The 18,867-nt window shown below is 45.9% G+C and overlaps 1 protein-coding gene and 1 non-coding gene across 10 annotated transcripts in view; both read right to left on the reverse strand.

Moving 5' to 3' along the window:
* MYH10 (myosin heavy chain 10) overlaps window positions 1-18,867 on the reverse strand; it is a 155,623-nt gene that overhangs the window by 109,667 nt on the left and 27,089 nt on the right. For 5 of the 9 annotated variants that reach the window (XM_027974906.2, XM_027974904.2, XM_027974905.2 and 2 more), the window contains exons 1-2: window positions 11,467-11,534; window positions 4,441-4,816 (exon numbers count right to left, since the gene is read on the reverse strand). In XM_027974906.2, the coding sequence (XP_027830707.1) occupies window positions 4,441-4,785 (345 nt within the window). In that variant the 5' untranslated portion in view covers window positions 4,786-4,816; window positions 11,467-11,534. Of the gene's footprint in view, window positions 1-4,440; window positions 4,817-10,268; window positions 10,643-11,466; window positions 11,535-11,733; window positions 12,088-18,867 lie in introns of those variants that run through there. The other 4 variants (XM_060394827.1, XM_027974903.3, XM_060394826.1 and 1 more) reach the window with 3 other exon arrangements.
* Window positions 1,029-1,174, reverse strand: LOC114117092 (small nucleolar RNA SNORA79). The gene has a single exon (XR_003590883.1). It is a non-coding gene; the product is annotated as a small nucleolar RNA SNORA79 (small nucleolar RNA).

Here is an 18,867-nt window from a genome sequence, read left to right on the forward strand (position 1 = left end):
CATGTGGAAAATCAAATTTTATCATTATTGACAAATATATTCAATTGTTTTCTTTGCAGTGTCAGGCTCACTTTGTTCATTTTCTTTTCACCCCACCATGCACAGTGTGTGTGACCTTAGCTTCCCAACCAGGGTTGGAACCCACATCCCCTGAACTTGAGGTGCAGTCTTAACCACTGGACCACATAGGAAGTCCCTGTTCATCTTCAAGAAAATGTCTGGCCAAGTACCCTGGTGTCAATTAACCATAGCTTATCTACCAGTCATTCTATCAAATAAAAATGGCATTCTATTCTTAAAAAAAGGCAAGTTTAGCTTGTAATTCATATAGCTGTACATACATGCTTTTCTTCAAAGCAACCATCCTAGTTCAATATGCAGAAGTGTTTTATGCATACTTATCGTTTAATCACAAAGAATACTAAAAGACATGTTCCCAAGAGCGGAGATTTAATAAAACCCATCATTTCTCCTGCTTTATCAAGGACGTTCTTGAACAAAACTAGATCAGCACAACCACCAGGACAGTATGGGGTTACTGCCTCCTCCATGATAAGGTGTCAGCAGTTTTCCTCACCATGGCTTTTGCACCATCAGTATCCGTGTCAACAGTGAAGGGGCAAATAAAGTCTCTGATAATCATGAAAATAGTTTTGACCTCAAGGATGCCATGGAAGGGTTTTAAAGCAGCCCCTAGGAGTCTATAACTACTGAGTTACATTAACACAAAGTAACATAAGTGACTCTAAAAAATATAATGCTGAGCAAAAGAAAAAAACAGACACAAAAAGGAATTAAGACATTCATTCATATAAAAATCCAACAACAGGCAAAACTAAACTATATTTTTAAGGAATACGTACACAAGTTTGATCAAACACACTGTGAGTTTTTAAGATACTTCTCAATAACACATAGACAAAGAAGAAAAAAAATTAGTAAAGTTTACAAAGTTAAAAAGCTTAGTCTAATGGCCACATATAGAACTCCACACCCAACAGTAACAGAATACACATTCTTTTTTTTCCAATTGTTTGAGTCTGCAAAAATCAAAAGGCAGTGAGTGACAGACAGCTAACCCACGGTGCCCTGAATGAAAACAAGTCAGTTTAGATGTATGATGGCCTAAAATCTCACTACTTAAGGCTCCACGCAGTGAGCAGAACAGCCATCAAAAGAGAATATACGTTCTTTACAAACATACAGAACACTCATAAATGTAACTGACAGTGTGCTACAAGCAGCAAGTCTCAACAAAAGCAAGGAATGATAAATACTATGTGGACTATATTCTTTGACTAAAAGGAAATTAACTTAAAAATCAGTAACAAAGATAACTTAAAAACCAGCATTTAGGTACACTTTTAAGTACACTTTCAAAAGGTTCACAGGCTAAAGAAGAAAGAAGTTAGAAAATATTTAGAACTGAACAATAAAAGTACTACACCTCAAAATCTGTGAAGGGCATGTGTCCACAGGGTTGCAAAAGAGTTGGACACAACTTGGCCACTGAACAACAACAAACAAAGCTAAAAAGTCAGTAGAGATGACATTTGGAGTTTTAAAATGATTTTATTAGGAAAGAAAATGAAAATTAATGACCAGAGATCTGGATGTTGGGGAGACTAAATCTAAAGATATAAGGAAGTAACATAACCAAACCTAAGTAACTTACATTGTATCTTATCTATAGAAATATATCCCAAAGGTCCCAGCCAAGCTATTATAGTGTCTGCTCTCATGGTACCTCAACTGATCAATTTCAACTGCCTGGTAAATTTCAAAGCCCAACACACCTTTCATTCAATGCTTAGCAATCATGGCCACCCACAGCCCCATTCCTTAGCAGGTTTCTTTAGAGTCAAGTGCTCCAATCTGAATCTTCTGTAGGAAACTTTTCTCCAATCCACTAACTGAAGGTATGATCCTCCCAAACCCTCACCTCTCTTGGGACCCTAGAACTTCTTAAAAAACTCAGATTCTCCTTTTCTAAAGACCAGGCGGCCACGCTTTGAGAAGAAATTCAAGATAATTTACTTATGCTGACCCTGAATTAAGCTGGAAATAAGTCAAACTCAGTAAAAGATACTTGCAAAGTCTTAGAGTTGTCATGAGGAATAGCTACAGCAAACTAAACTGCTTTTCCCTTCATCCTTCACTTTTACCCACAGCCTCCTACCCCTCTATTTCCCTCCTCTGTCCTTAGTGTAGTCGCCCACAGGGGCGAGGGGGAGGCAAGGTGAAGACAGACTCCTGTTCTCAGGGCAGTGCTCCATACCTTTTTGGCTGTGTCCCTGCTTTTCCAGCCCATCACAATTCACTGCACAGGGGATCATCCAAAATGGATCCACTGCTCTGATCTCAACATTATTATCTGCCCACAGTCCCTGCCTATCAGCTTTCTCCCTCCCTCCCTCCAGGCAAAAATATACTCTGCTGCTCAGTCTCCGCTGGATTCCCAATGCTGCTCTCCAACTGTTTTCTCATCCTTTGCTTCCTCCCTTTTGCAAGGCATCCCCATTCTCAAGTCACCTACCCAACCCTGGTGCCTCTTACTCTCTTACATTGCATCCTAATTCACAGAGAAAAAATAAAATAAAAGAGACCATCAGAATTGATTTAACCCTTCTGGCGAAAGTCATGAACGAACTACTCCTCAGATGCTCCCATGGAAAACTCGTTCCTACCAGCCAGATTCCAGCTCAAATGCTACCTTCTCAGAATCCTTCCCATACTCACGGGGGAAAGCCATCCCCATAGTCCTGTTTCATTTCCTTATGAGGAAGTATCACGAAGGCAGGGATTGGCCTGGCCTGTTCCCTGCACTCTCCCCAGCACCTGGAACATAGCTGTTGTTCAGTCACTAAGCCATGTCTGACTTTTATGACTCCATGAACTGCAGCACGCCAGGCTTCCCTGTCCTTTACTATCTCCGGGAGTTTGCTCAAACTGATGTCCATTGAGTCATCCAACCATCTCATCCTGTGCCACTCCCATCTCCTCCTGCTCTCAATCTTTCCCAGTATCAGGGTCTTTTCCAATGAGTCAGCTCTTCACATCGGTGACCAAAGTACTGGGCCTTCAGCATCAGTCCTTCCAATGATTATTTGGGGCAGAACATAGTAGGTGCTCAGTACATATCCACTAAATAAACTAATTCTATGGGAAAATGACCTCTGAGTTGCTGAAGTTCTGACTTATGCCTCAACATTAGTAGTACAAATGTTACCTCTGCCTAAAATTCAAGTGGTTTCCCAAATTCAGACCATTACAATATCAAACCTTTCTCTCAACGTCTCTCCTTTCTAAATCTACCTTCTATCTGCCATGCCTTCTTTATCCTTTTATATTTATTTTATTGAAGTATAGTTGATTTAAAATGTGTTAATTTCTACTGTACAGCAAAGTGATACGTGTATGTAAAAGAATTTGAAAAAGTGTGTACCTACACATATTCTTTTCCATTATGGTTTATCAAAGGATCCTGAATACAGTTCCCTGGGCTATTTATTCAGTAGGAACTTGCTGTTCTTCCACTCTATGATAGCTTGCATCTACCTATCTCAAACTCCCAAACCATCCCTCTTCCACCTCTCCCCCATGGCAAACACAAGTCTGTTCTCTAGGTCTGCGAGTCTGTTTCTGTCCTGTAGATAAGTTTGTGTCATATTTTAGATTCCACGTGTAAGTGATATCACATGGTGTTTGTCTTTCTCCGTCTGACTTCATTTAGTACGATCACCCCTAAGTCCACCCACGTTGCTAATTACCCTGCCCTCTTTAAACCAATACCACCACCTGCGTCTACCATCCCTTCAAACATATTTTGGCTTTCTAGGTTCTTGCAGTATCTGGCTTGCATATTTCTTCTCAACGTTGCCCCTTATTATTTTCGGGAACTTCCATATGCTCAGCAACATTGTCAGTGACTCTGACATGTGGCAACTACTAACCACAGGACAGCCCCAGCTTCAATCTGACCCTGAACTGTTTCCTCTTAAAAACCTCAGCATTCAGCTTTCCCACTTCCCTGTACCCAATGACCTTGATCTCACCCTTCACTGAAACCTCTAAGCTTGCAGCCCCGCTTCTTTACACCCCCGGATATACACTAGAAATCCAGTGTATATCCTACTGTGAATGCAACTCTCATTACCATATTAAGTTCCCTGATCTTTCTGCCACATGCTCTCCTCCATCTTATTAGGCTCCAGAGCACCCCTACACAAAAGTCTCAAATCCCTGTTAGTGTATTTAATCCAGACTGGATTATTTAAAATGAAGATTTAAAGCAAAGTAAGACTTGGGGCAATCTTCCCATCTTTAGTACAAATAGTCATGTTAAACAGAAAGAGTATTCCACATTGATTAGGGCAGTATGTATGACTTTCATGAATTTCCAGGCACCAATTCACATGATTATTTAGAGGGCATACTTACATAGATAAGTCCTGAATAGTAACGATCTTTCAGATTATGTAAAACAGAAGCTTCGTTCAAGCATGTCAATTCCGCCATATCCTCCACCTTGGAAAACTTAGGTGGGTTCATCTTCTGAATATCATCTTTGTTGACCATTGCTTTCTTTCCATTCTCCGCCAACTCCACCATAACTTCATCTCCCCGTTCTTCTTTGATACTAGCTGCCTCAAAACCATGGCGTTCCGACGGGATCCACACTAGCTTTTTGGCCGTCCAATCAGCCTGAGTGGCAGGGTTGTAGATGACTGCCCTGTCCACAAAGAGATACCTCTCTGGATCTTCGAGTCCAGTTCTCTGTGCCATTGTAAACAGGAAGCTCCAAGAGCAATCGCCTCTATGAGAAGAGGAGGAAAACAAAGTCAGATATTTAGAAATAAGCTGTGGTTCACAACTCTTCTAAGAAACTTAAAAACAAAAGCTCTGGTAAGCAAAATGCATGAACTTGGAGTGAAGAAGCTGGTGTAGCCCCCTCCAGGGCCCCAATAACTGGGTTTCCAAGGTAAATTCCAGGGGTGACCATAAATGATGACTGGTTCTCTGAGGACCACTCAAGATGTACCCTCAGTCACTGAGGGCTGAAACACAAGTGGGAGGAAACAGCAAAGTTGCAGTTGGACTCTGTTTTTCTCTTCATCTCCTATTTCACCCCCGCCACATATTAAACAGGGAGTTAAGAAGGGAAAGGAAAACTAAGAAAACGAAAACAGAAATTCAGGATAAACGACCCTGGGAGTGGTGCTGGAATGACTGCAACCACCTGGATGTCACTACAGAAATGCACGGTGACTACCAGTAGAGCAAACCTCAGGTCTAGAACATTCCTCCCATCCTATGTGTTTGTGTGCACAGGCACTCAGTCATGTCCACTCTTTGCGACCCCATAGACTGCAGCTCACCAGGCTGCTCTGTCTATGGAATTTTCAGGCAAGAATACTGGAGTGGGTTGCCATTTCCTACTCCAGGGCATCTTCCCAACCCAGGGATCGAACCTGTGTCTCTCTGTTTCCTGTGTTGGCAAGCAAATACTTTACCACTGCGCCACCTGGGAAGATGCCCTTCAGACAACAGACTCAACACTCTTACGATTCCCCTAAGCCAGCCCCCTGCAGCTTCTCCATGGCCCACGTGATGTCAGTGTGATCACATGAGGCCACAGAGGGTGAGTGCATGAGTTGGTGTCACACCCAGCCTTTCAAGTATGTGATGGTGGCTGTCCAGGTCTCCACTCCCAGGCCTGCAGCTGCTCCCCTCCGGCTCCTCGTCTGCATTCCGCCCTGTACCAGGACTCACTCCCCAACTCTGGGCTCTCGCCTCGAAACAGACTTCATGTGTTTACACCCCTTTAGAGGGGCCGGAAGCAAACAGAATATTCCAGACTGGTGCAGAAGAGACAGGAACTGTTCACAGCCTCAGCCCTGGTGGGGATAGCAAGCATGTTTCTGGGACTTCTACAATGAATGTATCTAAGACCTCAGTGGTTTATTGAGTGCTCACTGCTGGCTCACATGTAGCTGTCAGCCAAAGCCCAACACACAGTCCTTGAAGCTACTTCTTCTCTCATGCTTGTGGGACTGACTTTGAGGATCAAGTGACAGGATTTTACATTCGTCACTCACCTTTCTGGTGTGACTCATCATTCCTGCCTGACAAGTGTCTTTCTGGAATCCAACACCATCATTAAACACTTCCCTTATGACTTAGAGTAGTAAGTCGTTTTCCAGCCAAATTCCAGGTTATCACAAACCTCACTCAGATCAATGAAAGAAGGCAAGGAAGCAGCTGTTCTTGCTCCTCCATCCAACTCTCCCAACTTCTCCCTCTCCCCAAGATGAGGGGGATTCTTGGTAAGCTCTTGCCTGCCTGCCTACCTACCTCTTAGATGGAAGGATACAAGGGAAATCAAAATCACCCCAGGCTGTGAAGAGGTTCTTTTTTTTTTTCTTTATTTTTTTTGGCCATGCCACATGACATTTGGGACCATAGTTCCCCAACTAGGGATCAAATCTGGGCCCCCTGCAGTGGAAGCGTGGAGTCCTAACCACTGGACCACCAGGGAAGTCCCATCAAGAGGTTCTTAACCTTCAGTGCACAAAGTTCAGGCTTCATGAAGGCACTGAAATGGGTCTACATACACTGTACAATTTTTTGTAGACCTGTGCTTTTCTGAAGAGAACACGCATAACTTTCTTCAGATTCTTAAAGAGATCTCGCTATCTTTATCCTAAAAGATTAAACACTGATAGAGGAAACCAAATACTAGCCCTTTCAGGCCCAGTAAGAATGTACTAGAATCAAATAGCTAAGACTTTTCAGAAACTGGTTGTTACAATGTAAAGGATTACAGACACTCATGGCCCGGAGCAGGGCTCTCCAACTTTGGCTCTTACACCAGCAACACCTGAAGGGTTTATTAAAATACAGACTGCCAGGCCTTATTCTCAGTAGGTCTGGGGCGGAGACCCTTGGTCATTTGCATTTCTAACAAATTCCCAGATGCTGCTGATAATGCTGGTCCGGGAGCACACTTTGAGAACTATCACTCCACAGTTCTCTGGTTGCCATGGTGAACCACTGCTACCACCAGATATGTTGGGGAGGCAACAAAGGTTGAAAACCAATGTTTCAGACTAATTCATTAACTGAATGAGAGGATATGCTTACCAGTTTTAGGCGTATACAATCGGATAAAAAAAAATCACAAAACACATAACATTAAAACTTCTACCAACAGATTTACTAATATGCTTTCTAACTAAAAGGCATCCACATGGGAGAAGGCAATAGAAAAAATATTCATACATATATGTACATTCTGAAGCATGGTTTCAAAAACACATCATCTCTCCAGACTGCACTACTAAGATTAATAACTAATTTTCTGTCTTCCCAACCCATACACTACCCACTGCTAGGAAGAAGATGGCTCTGAAGTGGGAATCACTCTGGATAAATCTGGATAGAGACTATAGGACACATTCTGCCTTAGGAAGAACAGCCTCTTAGAGAAAATGTCCAGCTAGAACAAAAATAGGATAACAAGTTACTCTTATTATCCATATTAGGTATAATACTTCAGAAAAATGCATGCATTTTTCCTTTTACAACGGGCATGTAAATTATCTGCTGAGATTTAGCAAGTGACTATAAATTAGAATAACAACAGGTCATTTCTAGGGCAGGTCTTTTTTTTTTTTAAGAATTGATGGACTTTCAAAATTATTTGATCAAATCAATACATTTTAAATTTATTAGTATGTACTATTGCTAGGTGGGGAAACACCTGTAATTTAACATGAGAAAAAAGGGATCACAAAAGTGTGATTATAATATGCTCCCAATTTTGTGGCGAAAAATTACATATAAACATCTTTGTTTTAAAGGAAACAAATAGTCACTGGGTCTTCACTGGGTAGTGGGATTACAAACTTTTTACCTTTTACTTTTCCAGAGTTTCCTATAACTAACTAAACACTGCAAGGATGGTTTTGTCCTTGCTATACAGTGAGCTGACTTCCTGGTCCACAGGAGGGCATTTATATACCTACTGATCAACCATTACATGAACGGTCCTGACCCTCAGAGTAAGCTTCGGCTTCTCCTCCACCACCAAAAACCGACCATTCCTTTAAATCCTGACCCAAATGCCATCCTTTCACAAGTTCTTTTCAGGTCAACCTGGCAATTTAATCCTTCTCCTCCTCCTAACATTTTGTGCTGCTCTTCTGGCACCCTTCTCGTCTCTACCAGAGGTCTCAGCAGGCAGTAGGTGCTCAAATCCTTGTTTAGATGGTAGAGTTCCTAAGGCCAGGGAAGAGGTTTTGTTCATTTTAACTGTTCACTTGAGGTTGCCAAATATGTTGTATTGTTCTCATTCCATTGTACATTTGGCAACTTGTCATGATAATACTGGTATTTAATAGGGAAACCACTTTCAAATGCTTTGCCTTGTAGGAAGGGTAACATTAGAATTTTGAAAACAGCAAATACTGTTGTTATATACCACTAATAATGGCCAGGTGGTATTCTTAAGTGGTTTAAGTGTATATATATCAACTCTTAATCCTCACAACAGGCTCACCAGGTAGGTTCTTTTACTATCTCCATTTTACAGGTGAGGAACCCAAGGTTCAGAGAAAGCCAAAAACTGGCCCAAAGTCACAGAGCTAACAAAGAGCTGGAAGGAAACCCAGAGTTCAGCTCCAGAACACGTGCTACAAGGATGGAAGGTGAGGAGGGGAAAACTTTGACATGTAGTATACACTACATACTGCCTGTCAATCAATGATCAATTATGGTTTCAAGAGTACATGCTCAGGGAATTCCCTGGCAGTCCAACGGTCGGGACTCTGCACTTCCACTGCTGGGGGCCCAGGTTTGATCCTTGGTTGGCGAACTAAGATCCCACAAGCCACATGGTGTGGACAAAAAAAGAAAAAAGAAAAATGAGGAAAGATCAGCCAATGAACACACTAGCACAATCTGTCAAAGGCTTTATATTTCATAAAAAAGGAATAAACAGGAACCTCTTTATAACAGACAGAATCTGAAAGTTCTTGGTGTCCTCTGAAGTAACTGCCTAATTATACTCAAATCATTTATCAGCTGCCCCCCACCCCAGAGTCAAAGCCCCATCACCTTCACTTGATTTTTCAACACACACACACCCCTGGGGGTCCATCCACAAGGCCATCTTTCACTCCCAAAGAAACACCACCCACTAAGCTTCTCAACTGCCTCCCAGAGCCTATGGTAGGTAGAGGCACAGGGAAACAGTTTTATGACTATCTTGCATACCAAAATCCAAACAAAAACGATGGATAAATGATCCATGACAGCACATCTCTCTGAGACAGATAAACTGAAACAAAATCGTCTACAATTTGTGTAAAGCTACCACTAAGGTCACTCATCTTACAGAGACCTGAAAGTCTCTTCACTCATCAAAATCATGTTTAACCAAAAATGAGCAGAAATGCAAATCAAGTGCAAAAGGACACTACCGCTCTTCATGGCCCAAGCCGCCTCTGTGAATATCTTTACACTGTGTTAAACGTTTCTGAAGCAGGGAGACCGACACCAGGAATTTTTATTCTTCCTACATGACAAGAAGGTACAGAAACCGCTGAAGACTACAGTCTTTCACCATACAACGTGCCCTTGAAAATTTCCTGTCTCACCTTCCATCCAGCCTGTCTTCCTTGAAATGATTTCCCTAAGGGGCCCAAGTGAAAAGGCAAGCTCTCGGGTCACATCTCCTTGCTGCAAAAGCTGGTGCTATATCGCCCAATTACACCATATGCTTTCTCCAGATAAGGACGGGGAGGAACTGAATTTAAGATGCAGAAGTAAGGAGATGCATAAAATGGCCACTTTTCCAGGATCCGTGACAGACAGGGCATACTTAAACATCAAAAGCATGGGACTAAAAGGATAATTAATGACGGCCGATGGATGAAGGAAATGAAACAATAAATACATTAAAGTTTTCCAGAGTGAGATACTATCAAGAATAATGAAGCCTGACTCAAAGAATCCTCAGTTTCAATGTTAAAAAACAAAAATCTCGGCAAAACTGAAGTATTAAATTTGGTATTATATTATTCAGCGAAAACAGCCGTCTTTGTTTCTTTTGCACTAGGGATCTACCCGCCTGCTTTCCCCTACCCCCCCCCCCCCCCCCCACCCCACCCCCTTCCATCAACCGCAGTGATCTTGAAGGGAGCTGCAGAGGCCCTAAGGAACGGAGATAACGGTCATAGGCAGAGGCCACGTTAGCCAAAACTCACCAGCCGAGCTCAGACCCGCCAGGTCGCCAGACTCCTTCCCAAGGCCCGGGTTCCCAGGCAGGCCGGGCTGGGGGCCTGGCCGGTCCCCGGGCCGCATCCGCCCACCACAGGCCCACAAAGCCCGCGCGGACGCCGGGACTCGGCGCCTTCAACTTCCCTCCGACCTCGTTCCAGGCCGATTTTATGGGCTCAAGGTTGGACCCCCCCACTGCAGAAGGCCAAGAAGAGACTCCGCGGCGAGCCATGCCCAGATCCTTTACACAATAAAGGGATCCCGAAGCCAGGGCTGACCCTCCCCCCCAGCCGCCCTGCAGCAACGCGCCCCCGCCACATTTCCCGCCTCGCCCCCCCAAGCCGCCCGGGCCTGGCCGGACGTCCACCCCCGGTCCCCGCCGCCCCCACAGAGCCGGGTCTGACGCCGCCCCTCCCGCCCTGCTCCCCCGGGACCAGCGGAGCCCGACCCTCCCCAAGCCCGAGGCCGGCTTGCTCAGACCTTCACCCGCCGCGCGCTGCCCCGGCCGTGCGCAGCCCTGCCCTCGCGTCCGTCCACCCCGCAGGTCCAGGCGCGCCGCCCGCCTTCCGACCCCTCGGCGAACTCCGCACCGCGCTCCGGGTGCCGCAGCCGGCCTAAGCCACCCAGCAGCCCACCCAAGGGCCCTTCCCGTCCAGCGCTCCCCCCACCCCCAATCGGGATTGCGCTTTCCAGCCCGCCCCAAGACTCCCTGCCCTCCTGAGAAACAGGCAAAGACTCGTGGGATCCCCAGGGACCCCCACTAGAGCACGAGGTCCCCCCAAACACGCGCCGCAAGGATCCCGAACGCCGAGTTACCAGGTCCGCACATGCCCACCCGCAGATCTCCATCCCCAGTCCCTCAGGGGCAGTCCTCCCGCACCCCCAGGCCCTCATCCCCGCAGGAGTCTCTCACTCCCAAGGACCTCGGACCTCGTTCCCCGCCCCGCCAGGGGTCTCTCCACCCACTGGGGTCCCGTTCCCCGCCACCACCCCGCAATGTCCTTCCTCGCAGGAATCTACGGCCCCCGCAGCACAAACCCTCCGCCCAGAGTCCCTTCTGTCTTCCCCAGCTCCCGCTTCGGTTCCGTCCTCGCCCTCCAGAGCCGCCGAGGATCCTTCCCCCCACCACAAATCGTCCCCGGTCTCCGGTCGCCGGTCTCGGACCCGGGGAACCGCACCTCTCACCTTCAGCCGAAGATGGTGGCGCCGGCGCACGTCCCCAGCCGCGACCACAGAACCGGCGCTTCAGTCCCAAACCCACCGCTGCCTCCGCCGGGCTCCTTTAGCACTGCTACTCCGGGCTGCCCCACCCACTCCCACCCTCATTGGGCCAGCTCCACGCCCGTCACCACCGCCCCCAGACCCACTGGTCCGTTTGCGCGCCCATCTCCAAGGGAAGACGTTAGCAACCCGAACGAAGCTACCTTCCCGAGGTCCGTTCCCTCCACCCACCTGAAACGATGCTCATTGGCTTCCGCTCCCAGCCCAGGCGGCCGAGGCCCCCATACTATAGGCTAAGCCGCACGTCCATCAGAGATTCCGGGAGGTGCGGCCGGGGCAGTCGTGGGTGATTGGCTGGCTAGGGCAGAGATGGACAGCTGAGACTGGCAGGGCGTCCCGCGATCCCGCGGGGCAGTGGGTGCGGACCCCGCAGCGGCTTTGGCTGTGCGGACGGCCGGGCAGGTGTGCCCGCGGCCAGAGCCCCGAGCTCCGCCTGGACGCTCCACGCCCTGGCATCGGGCCGCCGCGGCAGCCCAGTCCGGAGCCTCGCCGCCCCCTCTGCCTGTCGCAGCCGGCGTGTCCCACAGTGGGACCGGCTTCCACCGCCGAGTCGCGGGCTCCCGGCGCTGCCTGCAGGGGCGGGGCTGGAGCGCGGTCCAGAGGCCTGACGTCACCCCGGGGCTGCGGGAGTGGGGGCCACGGCTCTGCGGCTCACCTGCAGTGGGGGAGGGGAACCAGGGCTCGGGCTGCGGTTTTGCCCATGCGCACCAGCTGCGGGAGGGGGGCGGGGGGAAGACAGACCTCGCCTGCCGTCGGCGGTCGGCATTCAGGCCCCTGTCGCGACCTCGGGCCCAGGCTGACCCTGCCTAGGTCCGCTGAGCGCCGGCCGCCGGGTTTGCTAGGGGAGAGGCCTCCCTACCCAGACGCCTGGCTGGGCTGAGATTCCAGAATATTGAGAAGGGAACCCACCTTGGGAAAACGATTTCACGTCCTTCATTCCTTCGTTACTTCCTTCTTTTTTTTAGTATGCAGCTCCCTACATGAGAGAGGCTATGAGGAGGTTCTGCTGGACTCTCTTATCCCTCAGGGCCTATTAACTTTTCAAAGGCCTTGTAAAAAACGTTTGAGACCTGAAGAAAAAAATTTAAAAGGTTCCAAAATAAGGAAAGGCAACTAGAAAAATCCGAGTTAATATTTAATGAAATGTCTGCAATATCTAATCAACTGCGACACGACCCTAATTATATATAAATATAATAAAGTTTAGGTAAGTCACAAGAATAAAATCATTTAGTCTTAAAAAGTTGGAAATTTGCAAAATCTTTTCCAAAAAATTTTTATAGCAAGATGTTACTTCATGTTCAATAAGGATGCATTTTAATATTTACGACATGATGTATGTAAGTGGCTAAGCCTAGGAAACTTCCAGTCTGGTAAAAGGTGAATAAAGCAAAAAAAAAACCAAGACAGGAAATGATGAGGAGGGGTTGGTAGAATTCAGAGACAATTTCAAGGCAGCTGAATGCAGAGTCCTTCCTGGGGAAGTCAGAATCGGGTCCTGTATTGTCCTTTGTCCTAGCCCATCTGGTCCCCCACCCCCACCTGCCTGCTGGAGTAAGCTGCCCCTTGTCCAGGTGTCTTGTGACTTGGCTCCATGAAGTCTGTCCTTAATGTAGCCTGCACATGGAGTACAAGTTAACTGTATGTAGTATGTGACAAGTATTCCTCTTCTGAATTAAAAAATAAACTTTTTACAGAAGACCAAACACTCCATTTCTAACGCCTGAGTCTCAGCTTTGCCAGCCACTGAAGTCATTTCTGAGTGCACATAGCATTCACACACACAAACCGCCCCATCAGCCACCAAGTCTGTGATTTCCCATAATTATAAAACAAAGTCAGTGGACCATCAGAAGAGGAGGCTAGGAAGCTCAGCTCAACAGAATTCAACATCACAAAGACGTCAGTCTCAATGAGAAATCAATAATAAAAAGACTGTTTCCAGAAATTCCCTGGCAGTCCAGTGGTTAGGACTTGGGAGTGTTCACTGCCAGAGCTCAGGTTCGATCCCTAGTCAGGTAACTAAGATCCTATAAGTTACATGGCTCAGCCAAAAACAAAAACACTGTCCCCTAATGTGTCTCTGGGTTTCCCAGGTAGCACTTCAGTAAAGAATCAGCCTGCCAATGTAGGAAACTCAGGTTTGATCTCTGGGACAGGAAGATCCCCCAGCATAAGAGATGGCAGCCCACTCCAGTATTCTTACCTGGAGAATTCCATGGACAGAGGAGCCTGTCAGGCTACAGTCCATAGAGTCACAAAGAGTCAGACATGACTTAGCACACATTCGTGCACACAAAAGTATCTCTCTCTAGCCATGGCATCTCTCCAGCCTTGGGGCTTTACATTTTCAACTGTCTGCTACGCGTCTCTACCTGGATTGGAGGACAACTGCAAAAGCAGTAAGTCCAAAACTTATCTTCTTCCCACATCCACTTCATCTCACCCAAATTCTTTTTCTTCCCAACTTCCCTTTGTTTTTTAATACAACCAACCTTGAAACCACTTTGATTCCTTCCTCTCCCTTGCTCCCACACTGTGTTCCCCTCCACCTCGATCAGCTAGCCAGCCAGGCTCTTCAGACTCCAGTCTTACCCCACGTAGCTCCATCCCAGAATCTGTTGCTGTTTTGAGCAGGAAAACACAGGATTTAGGACCACACAGACCTGGCTTTAAATCCATCTCTGCCACTGGTTGTTGTTTAGTCGCTCAGCTGTGTCCAACTCTTTGTGACCCCGTGGACCGTAGCCCACAAGGCTCCTCTGTCCTTGGGATTCTCCAGGCAAGCATACTGGAGTGGGTTGTCAATTCCTTCCCCATGGTATCTTCCCAACCCAGGAATGGAACCCACATCTTCTGCTTGGCAGGCAGATTCTTTGCCACTGAGCCACCTAGGAATCCCCACCAGAGTTTTAATCTTTGACAAATTCCTTAACCTCATCTCTCAAAAGAGGGGACAAATATATACCTAAAGGACTCATTCAATTCATATGTAACAGGTTGATTTACTGGGGAAAAAAGCATGGTGTTATGAACATATCGATGAAAATGGTCTTTTTTCCCCCCTAGTCTACAAGTTCATTACAAAAGAGTAAGAAATCTTTGTCCTCTCTCCATAATAATTTTTGCTGGCAGTCTAGGCTGCTTTTACCTCCAAAAGAAAAAGGTCACAGGCCATTGTTTTGCAGAGTCCAAGCCATAAGTCCAAACTCATTCACTGATGACAGTTCCAGCCCATGAACCTGATTTGTTCTAAGCTGTTTTGTTCCATCTGTACAAGGCTGATAGGAAGCATTTTTAAAATAAATCTGAGTGAATTCCAACACTTAATCAAGAGCTATCCAACATCATTAGCCATTTGGGAAATGCAAATCAAAACCACAGTGAGATACACTTCACACCCACTGAAATGACTGTAATCAAAAAGGCAGACAATAACAAATGTTGGTGAGGATGCAGAGAAACAGGAACTCTCAGCGATTTCTGGCAGGAATGTAAAATGGTGCAGCTACTCTGGAAAACAGTTTGCCAATTTCTTTTAAGTTAAACATGAATGTACTGGACTTCCTTGGTGGTCCAGTGGTAAAGAATCCACCGGCCAATGCAGGGGATACAGGTTCGATCCCTGGTCCAGGAAGATTCCACATGCTGGGGGGCAACTAAGTCTGTGCACTACAAGTACTGGAGCCCATCCACCCTAGAGTCCACGCTCTGCAGCACTAGAAGCCATCACTATGAGAAGCCTGTGCACTGCAACTAGAGAAAGCCTGCAGGCAGCAGTGCAGCCAAAAGTAAATAACAAAGACAAAAACCAAAAACCCCAGAAATGTACCATATAACTCACAATTCTATCCTTAGATATCTACCAGAAAAACCAAAAAACAAAAGTAAATATATACGGACACAAAAATTTGTACATAAATGTCCATAGCAGCATTATTCATGATAGCAAAAAAAAAAGGAAAGTCCATCCACTGGTAAATGGGTTGACAAAATGTTGTACACCCACACAATGGAATAATATTCAGCAATAAAAAGAAATAAACTACAGATTCATGCAGCAACAGGGATGAACCTTGAAAACATGTTCAGTGAAAGAAGTCAGACAGGGAAACCACATACTGTATTATTCCATTTATATGAAATGTCCCCCAAAGGCAAAGCTCTAGAGACAAAAAGTAGAACATTAGCTGCCCGGGGTGAGGGCTGCGGTGAGGAGAAGGGAGGACAGTACAGGGATTAACAGTAAATATACACGTGGGATCTTATTGTGACGACGAAAGTGTTATAAAATTGATTTATGGTGATGGTTACACAACTGGATAAATTTACCAAAAAGTCTATTTTATAGGATTCCCAAGTGGCTCAGTGGTAAAGAATCCACCTGCCAATGCAGGAGACGAAGGAGACACAGGTTCTGTCCCTGGGTCGGGAAGATCTCCTGGAAAAGGAAATGGCGACCCATGCCAGTACTCCTGCCCGGAAAATTCCATGGACAGAGGAGCCCGGTGGGCTACAGTCCAGGGGGCTGCAAAGAGTTGGACATGACTGAGCACGCACACACACTGAATTTTATACTGTAAATTACATGATTTGAAAAATATACCTTAACAGGTAATGTTTTAAGAAAAAAACAGAGTTATCTCGTGAAAATTCCTGGAAAACATGGAAGATCTGGAAATTCAGCACCCATTGGCTGGTGCCTGAGTTGCTGCTCATTTTTAAACAAAGCCTGTGTTCCAGGGCATGCCTCAGTTGCCACCATTTCCTCTAGTCTCTTAAAGCCGACCTGCCTTATTCACTGACATTCTTTGCTTGGTCTTTTTAGGTGTCTATGCGTTTTTAGCTCCTATCATGCCTGTCAGATCATTCCAGAGAGATAAGAGGAAAGGTGGTGTTTTTGAGTTAAAGAGCTGTTCCCCTGCAAGAGGCAAAGGCATAGGAGATTTGTGGCATCCATGAGAAGGGGTTCCCTTTCAACATGCTTCCTGGAAGAGGTAGGACTTCCAGGCAGAGGTTACTCCACTGACCACCTCACAGCCCACTCAGGGCAACAATTCCTGACTGATAAGGATGGGTGCTCAACTATGGCATCTTGAAACAGAAGGAGGAATAATTAAAAACAAACAAAAATCTCTAATGAGTTGAGAAAGAAGGAACTTTCCAGAATTTTCTTGGGCCCCTTAAGTGCTGGAGTTTTGGGGGGGGGGGACAGAAGAGTCGGCTAAAAATGACTAATTTAAGACATCTCACCAACCACACAGGATAGGGCTAACTCACATTTGATTTTAGAAAAACAAAGGCATGATAGTCCTTGCATCCTAATGTCTTGGAACAAGTCATACCTGTAACAAATGCTTTTTGTGTCTGGGGGTGATGCCCATTGCTATGGAGATGTCCGTATCAACAGGCAGGGTCCCTATCCTGAAGGGGACACAGTTCAGCTGGAAATAAAAGCAAACTGGCAAATGATTGTAAAACAGCAGGGGTTTTTAATCTGAAGTGCATGGAAACCTAAAGAGTTTTAAGGGTTTTATAAAATCTCTAAAATTACATGCAAAATGTATTGCGTTCTCCCCACCACCACCCCCTCAGGGAGAAGATGTACAGTTTTTAGTAGACTCTCATAGAACACTCTGATCCAAAAAGTTTGCAAGAACGCAATATAGAATTAAGTACTACATCAAGTATAGTGAGATCTAGGGACACATAAGAGGGTCACTTAACCCAGAATGGTGGCAGGGGTGGGCACCAGGGAAGTTCCAGAAGGTCTTCTTAGAGACAATAATTTTGAAATTATAATCTGAAGAAGGCGGAACTAACCAGACCAACAGAGGAGAATAATGCTTTCAGAGAAAAATAGCACAGAGAAGAGACAGTACAGGGCTTTCCAAGCTCAGAAAAAAAGCTCACAGCAGAGCAGTGCTACAGCAAAGCAAACAAGTGTGAAGGAGTGTGAAATACAGGGCTGAGGAGGTAGGCAGGGGCCAGATGGGAGGTGTAGACCAGGAAATGGAATTTAGATTTTATCCGGAGGACAGTGGGGAACTATGGGAGAGGTTTCATCTGACGAGTAAAATGACCAAGCTTGTGTTTCTTCCAGGATTCCTTTGGTTATAACACAGAGAATGGATCAAAGTGGGGGGCAGGGCAGGGGCGGTTAAGAGGCTGCTGCCACAAACAGTCCAGCGAGAGATGATGGTGACTTGGTCGAAGCAGCCCGCAAAGATGTGGTCAGATTGCAGTGATTGCTCTTGCAAAGGTTAAGGGAGATATTTCAAGTGCCAAACCAACACATGAAGATATAAAAGTGCTTTAACGTGTGTGAGGATATCTTCAAGTGCCTGGTGGTGGTTTAGTCATTCAATCCTGTCCGACTCTTGCGACCCCATGGACTGTGGCCCACCAGGCTCCTCTGCCCATGGGATTTTCCAGGCAAGAATCCTGGAGTGGGTTGCCATTTCCTTCTCCATTTCCTTCCTGACCCAAAGATCGAACCCAGGTCTTCTGCACTGCAGGCAGATTCTTTAGCGACTGAGCTTCAAGTGACTAGCACATTATAAACTCATTCCCTTCCTCCATTTTCTCATGGCCCCCTGAATTAAAAACAAGCCCTCACTGCTTCCTGTACACACACTTATAAAAGCACCTATATAAACCTTCTTGTATGTTTTCATCTCTATCCCTGTATCCCCCTTCGAAACCACTGCTGTCCAGCACAAGTAGAATGGAAGCCACCAGTGCAAGCCACATATATAAGTTTAAACTTTCTAGGGGCTACATTTTAAAGGTAAAGCAAAATAACTGATTAGTTATAATAACATATTAACCCAATACAAAAAGAATATTACATTTCAACATGTCGATTAAGAAATCGCTAATAGGATATTTCACATTCTTTTTCTTGTGCTAAGTGTTTAAAATCTGATGTCTCTTGCGGACATACAGCACATCTCATTTCAGGCTGGCCACAAGAAAATGGCAACCTACTTCAGTATCTTGCCTGGAGAATCCCATGGACAGAGAAGCCTGGAGGGCTACAGTCCACTGGGTTGCAAAAGAGTCAGACACAACTGAGCGATTAACACTACATTTAAGTGCTGGAGAGCTATATGTGTCTGATGGTTTCTATAGAGGACCCTACAGGGATAGACTGTGAACTTGCAGCCAAGGTCAATGTTTTCAGCTGTATCCCAGTAACTAGCTCAGTGACTGATACGGAGCAGATGCTTAGTAAACGCCTGTTGAATAGAAAGATGGAGGGATGAATGGGAAGATCCTTTCCAGCTTTCCAGATGTCATTTG

The sequence above is a fragment of the Ovis aries genome, chromosome 11 (assembly GCF_016772045.2).
Source record: "Ovis aries strain OAR_USU_Benz2616 breed Rambouillet chromosome 11, ARS-UI_Ramb_v3.0, whole genome shotgun sequence".
Classification (NCBI taxonomy): domain Eukaryota; kingdom Metazoa; phylum Chordata; class Mammalia; order Artiodactyla; family Bovidae; genus Ovis; species Ovis aries.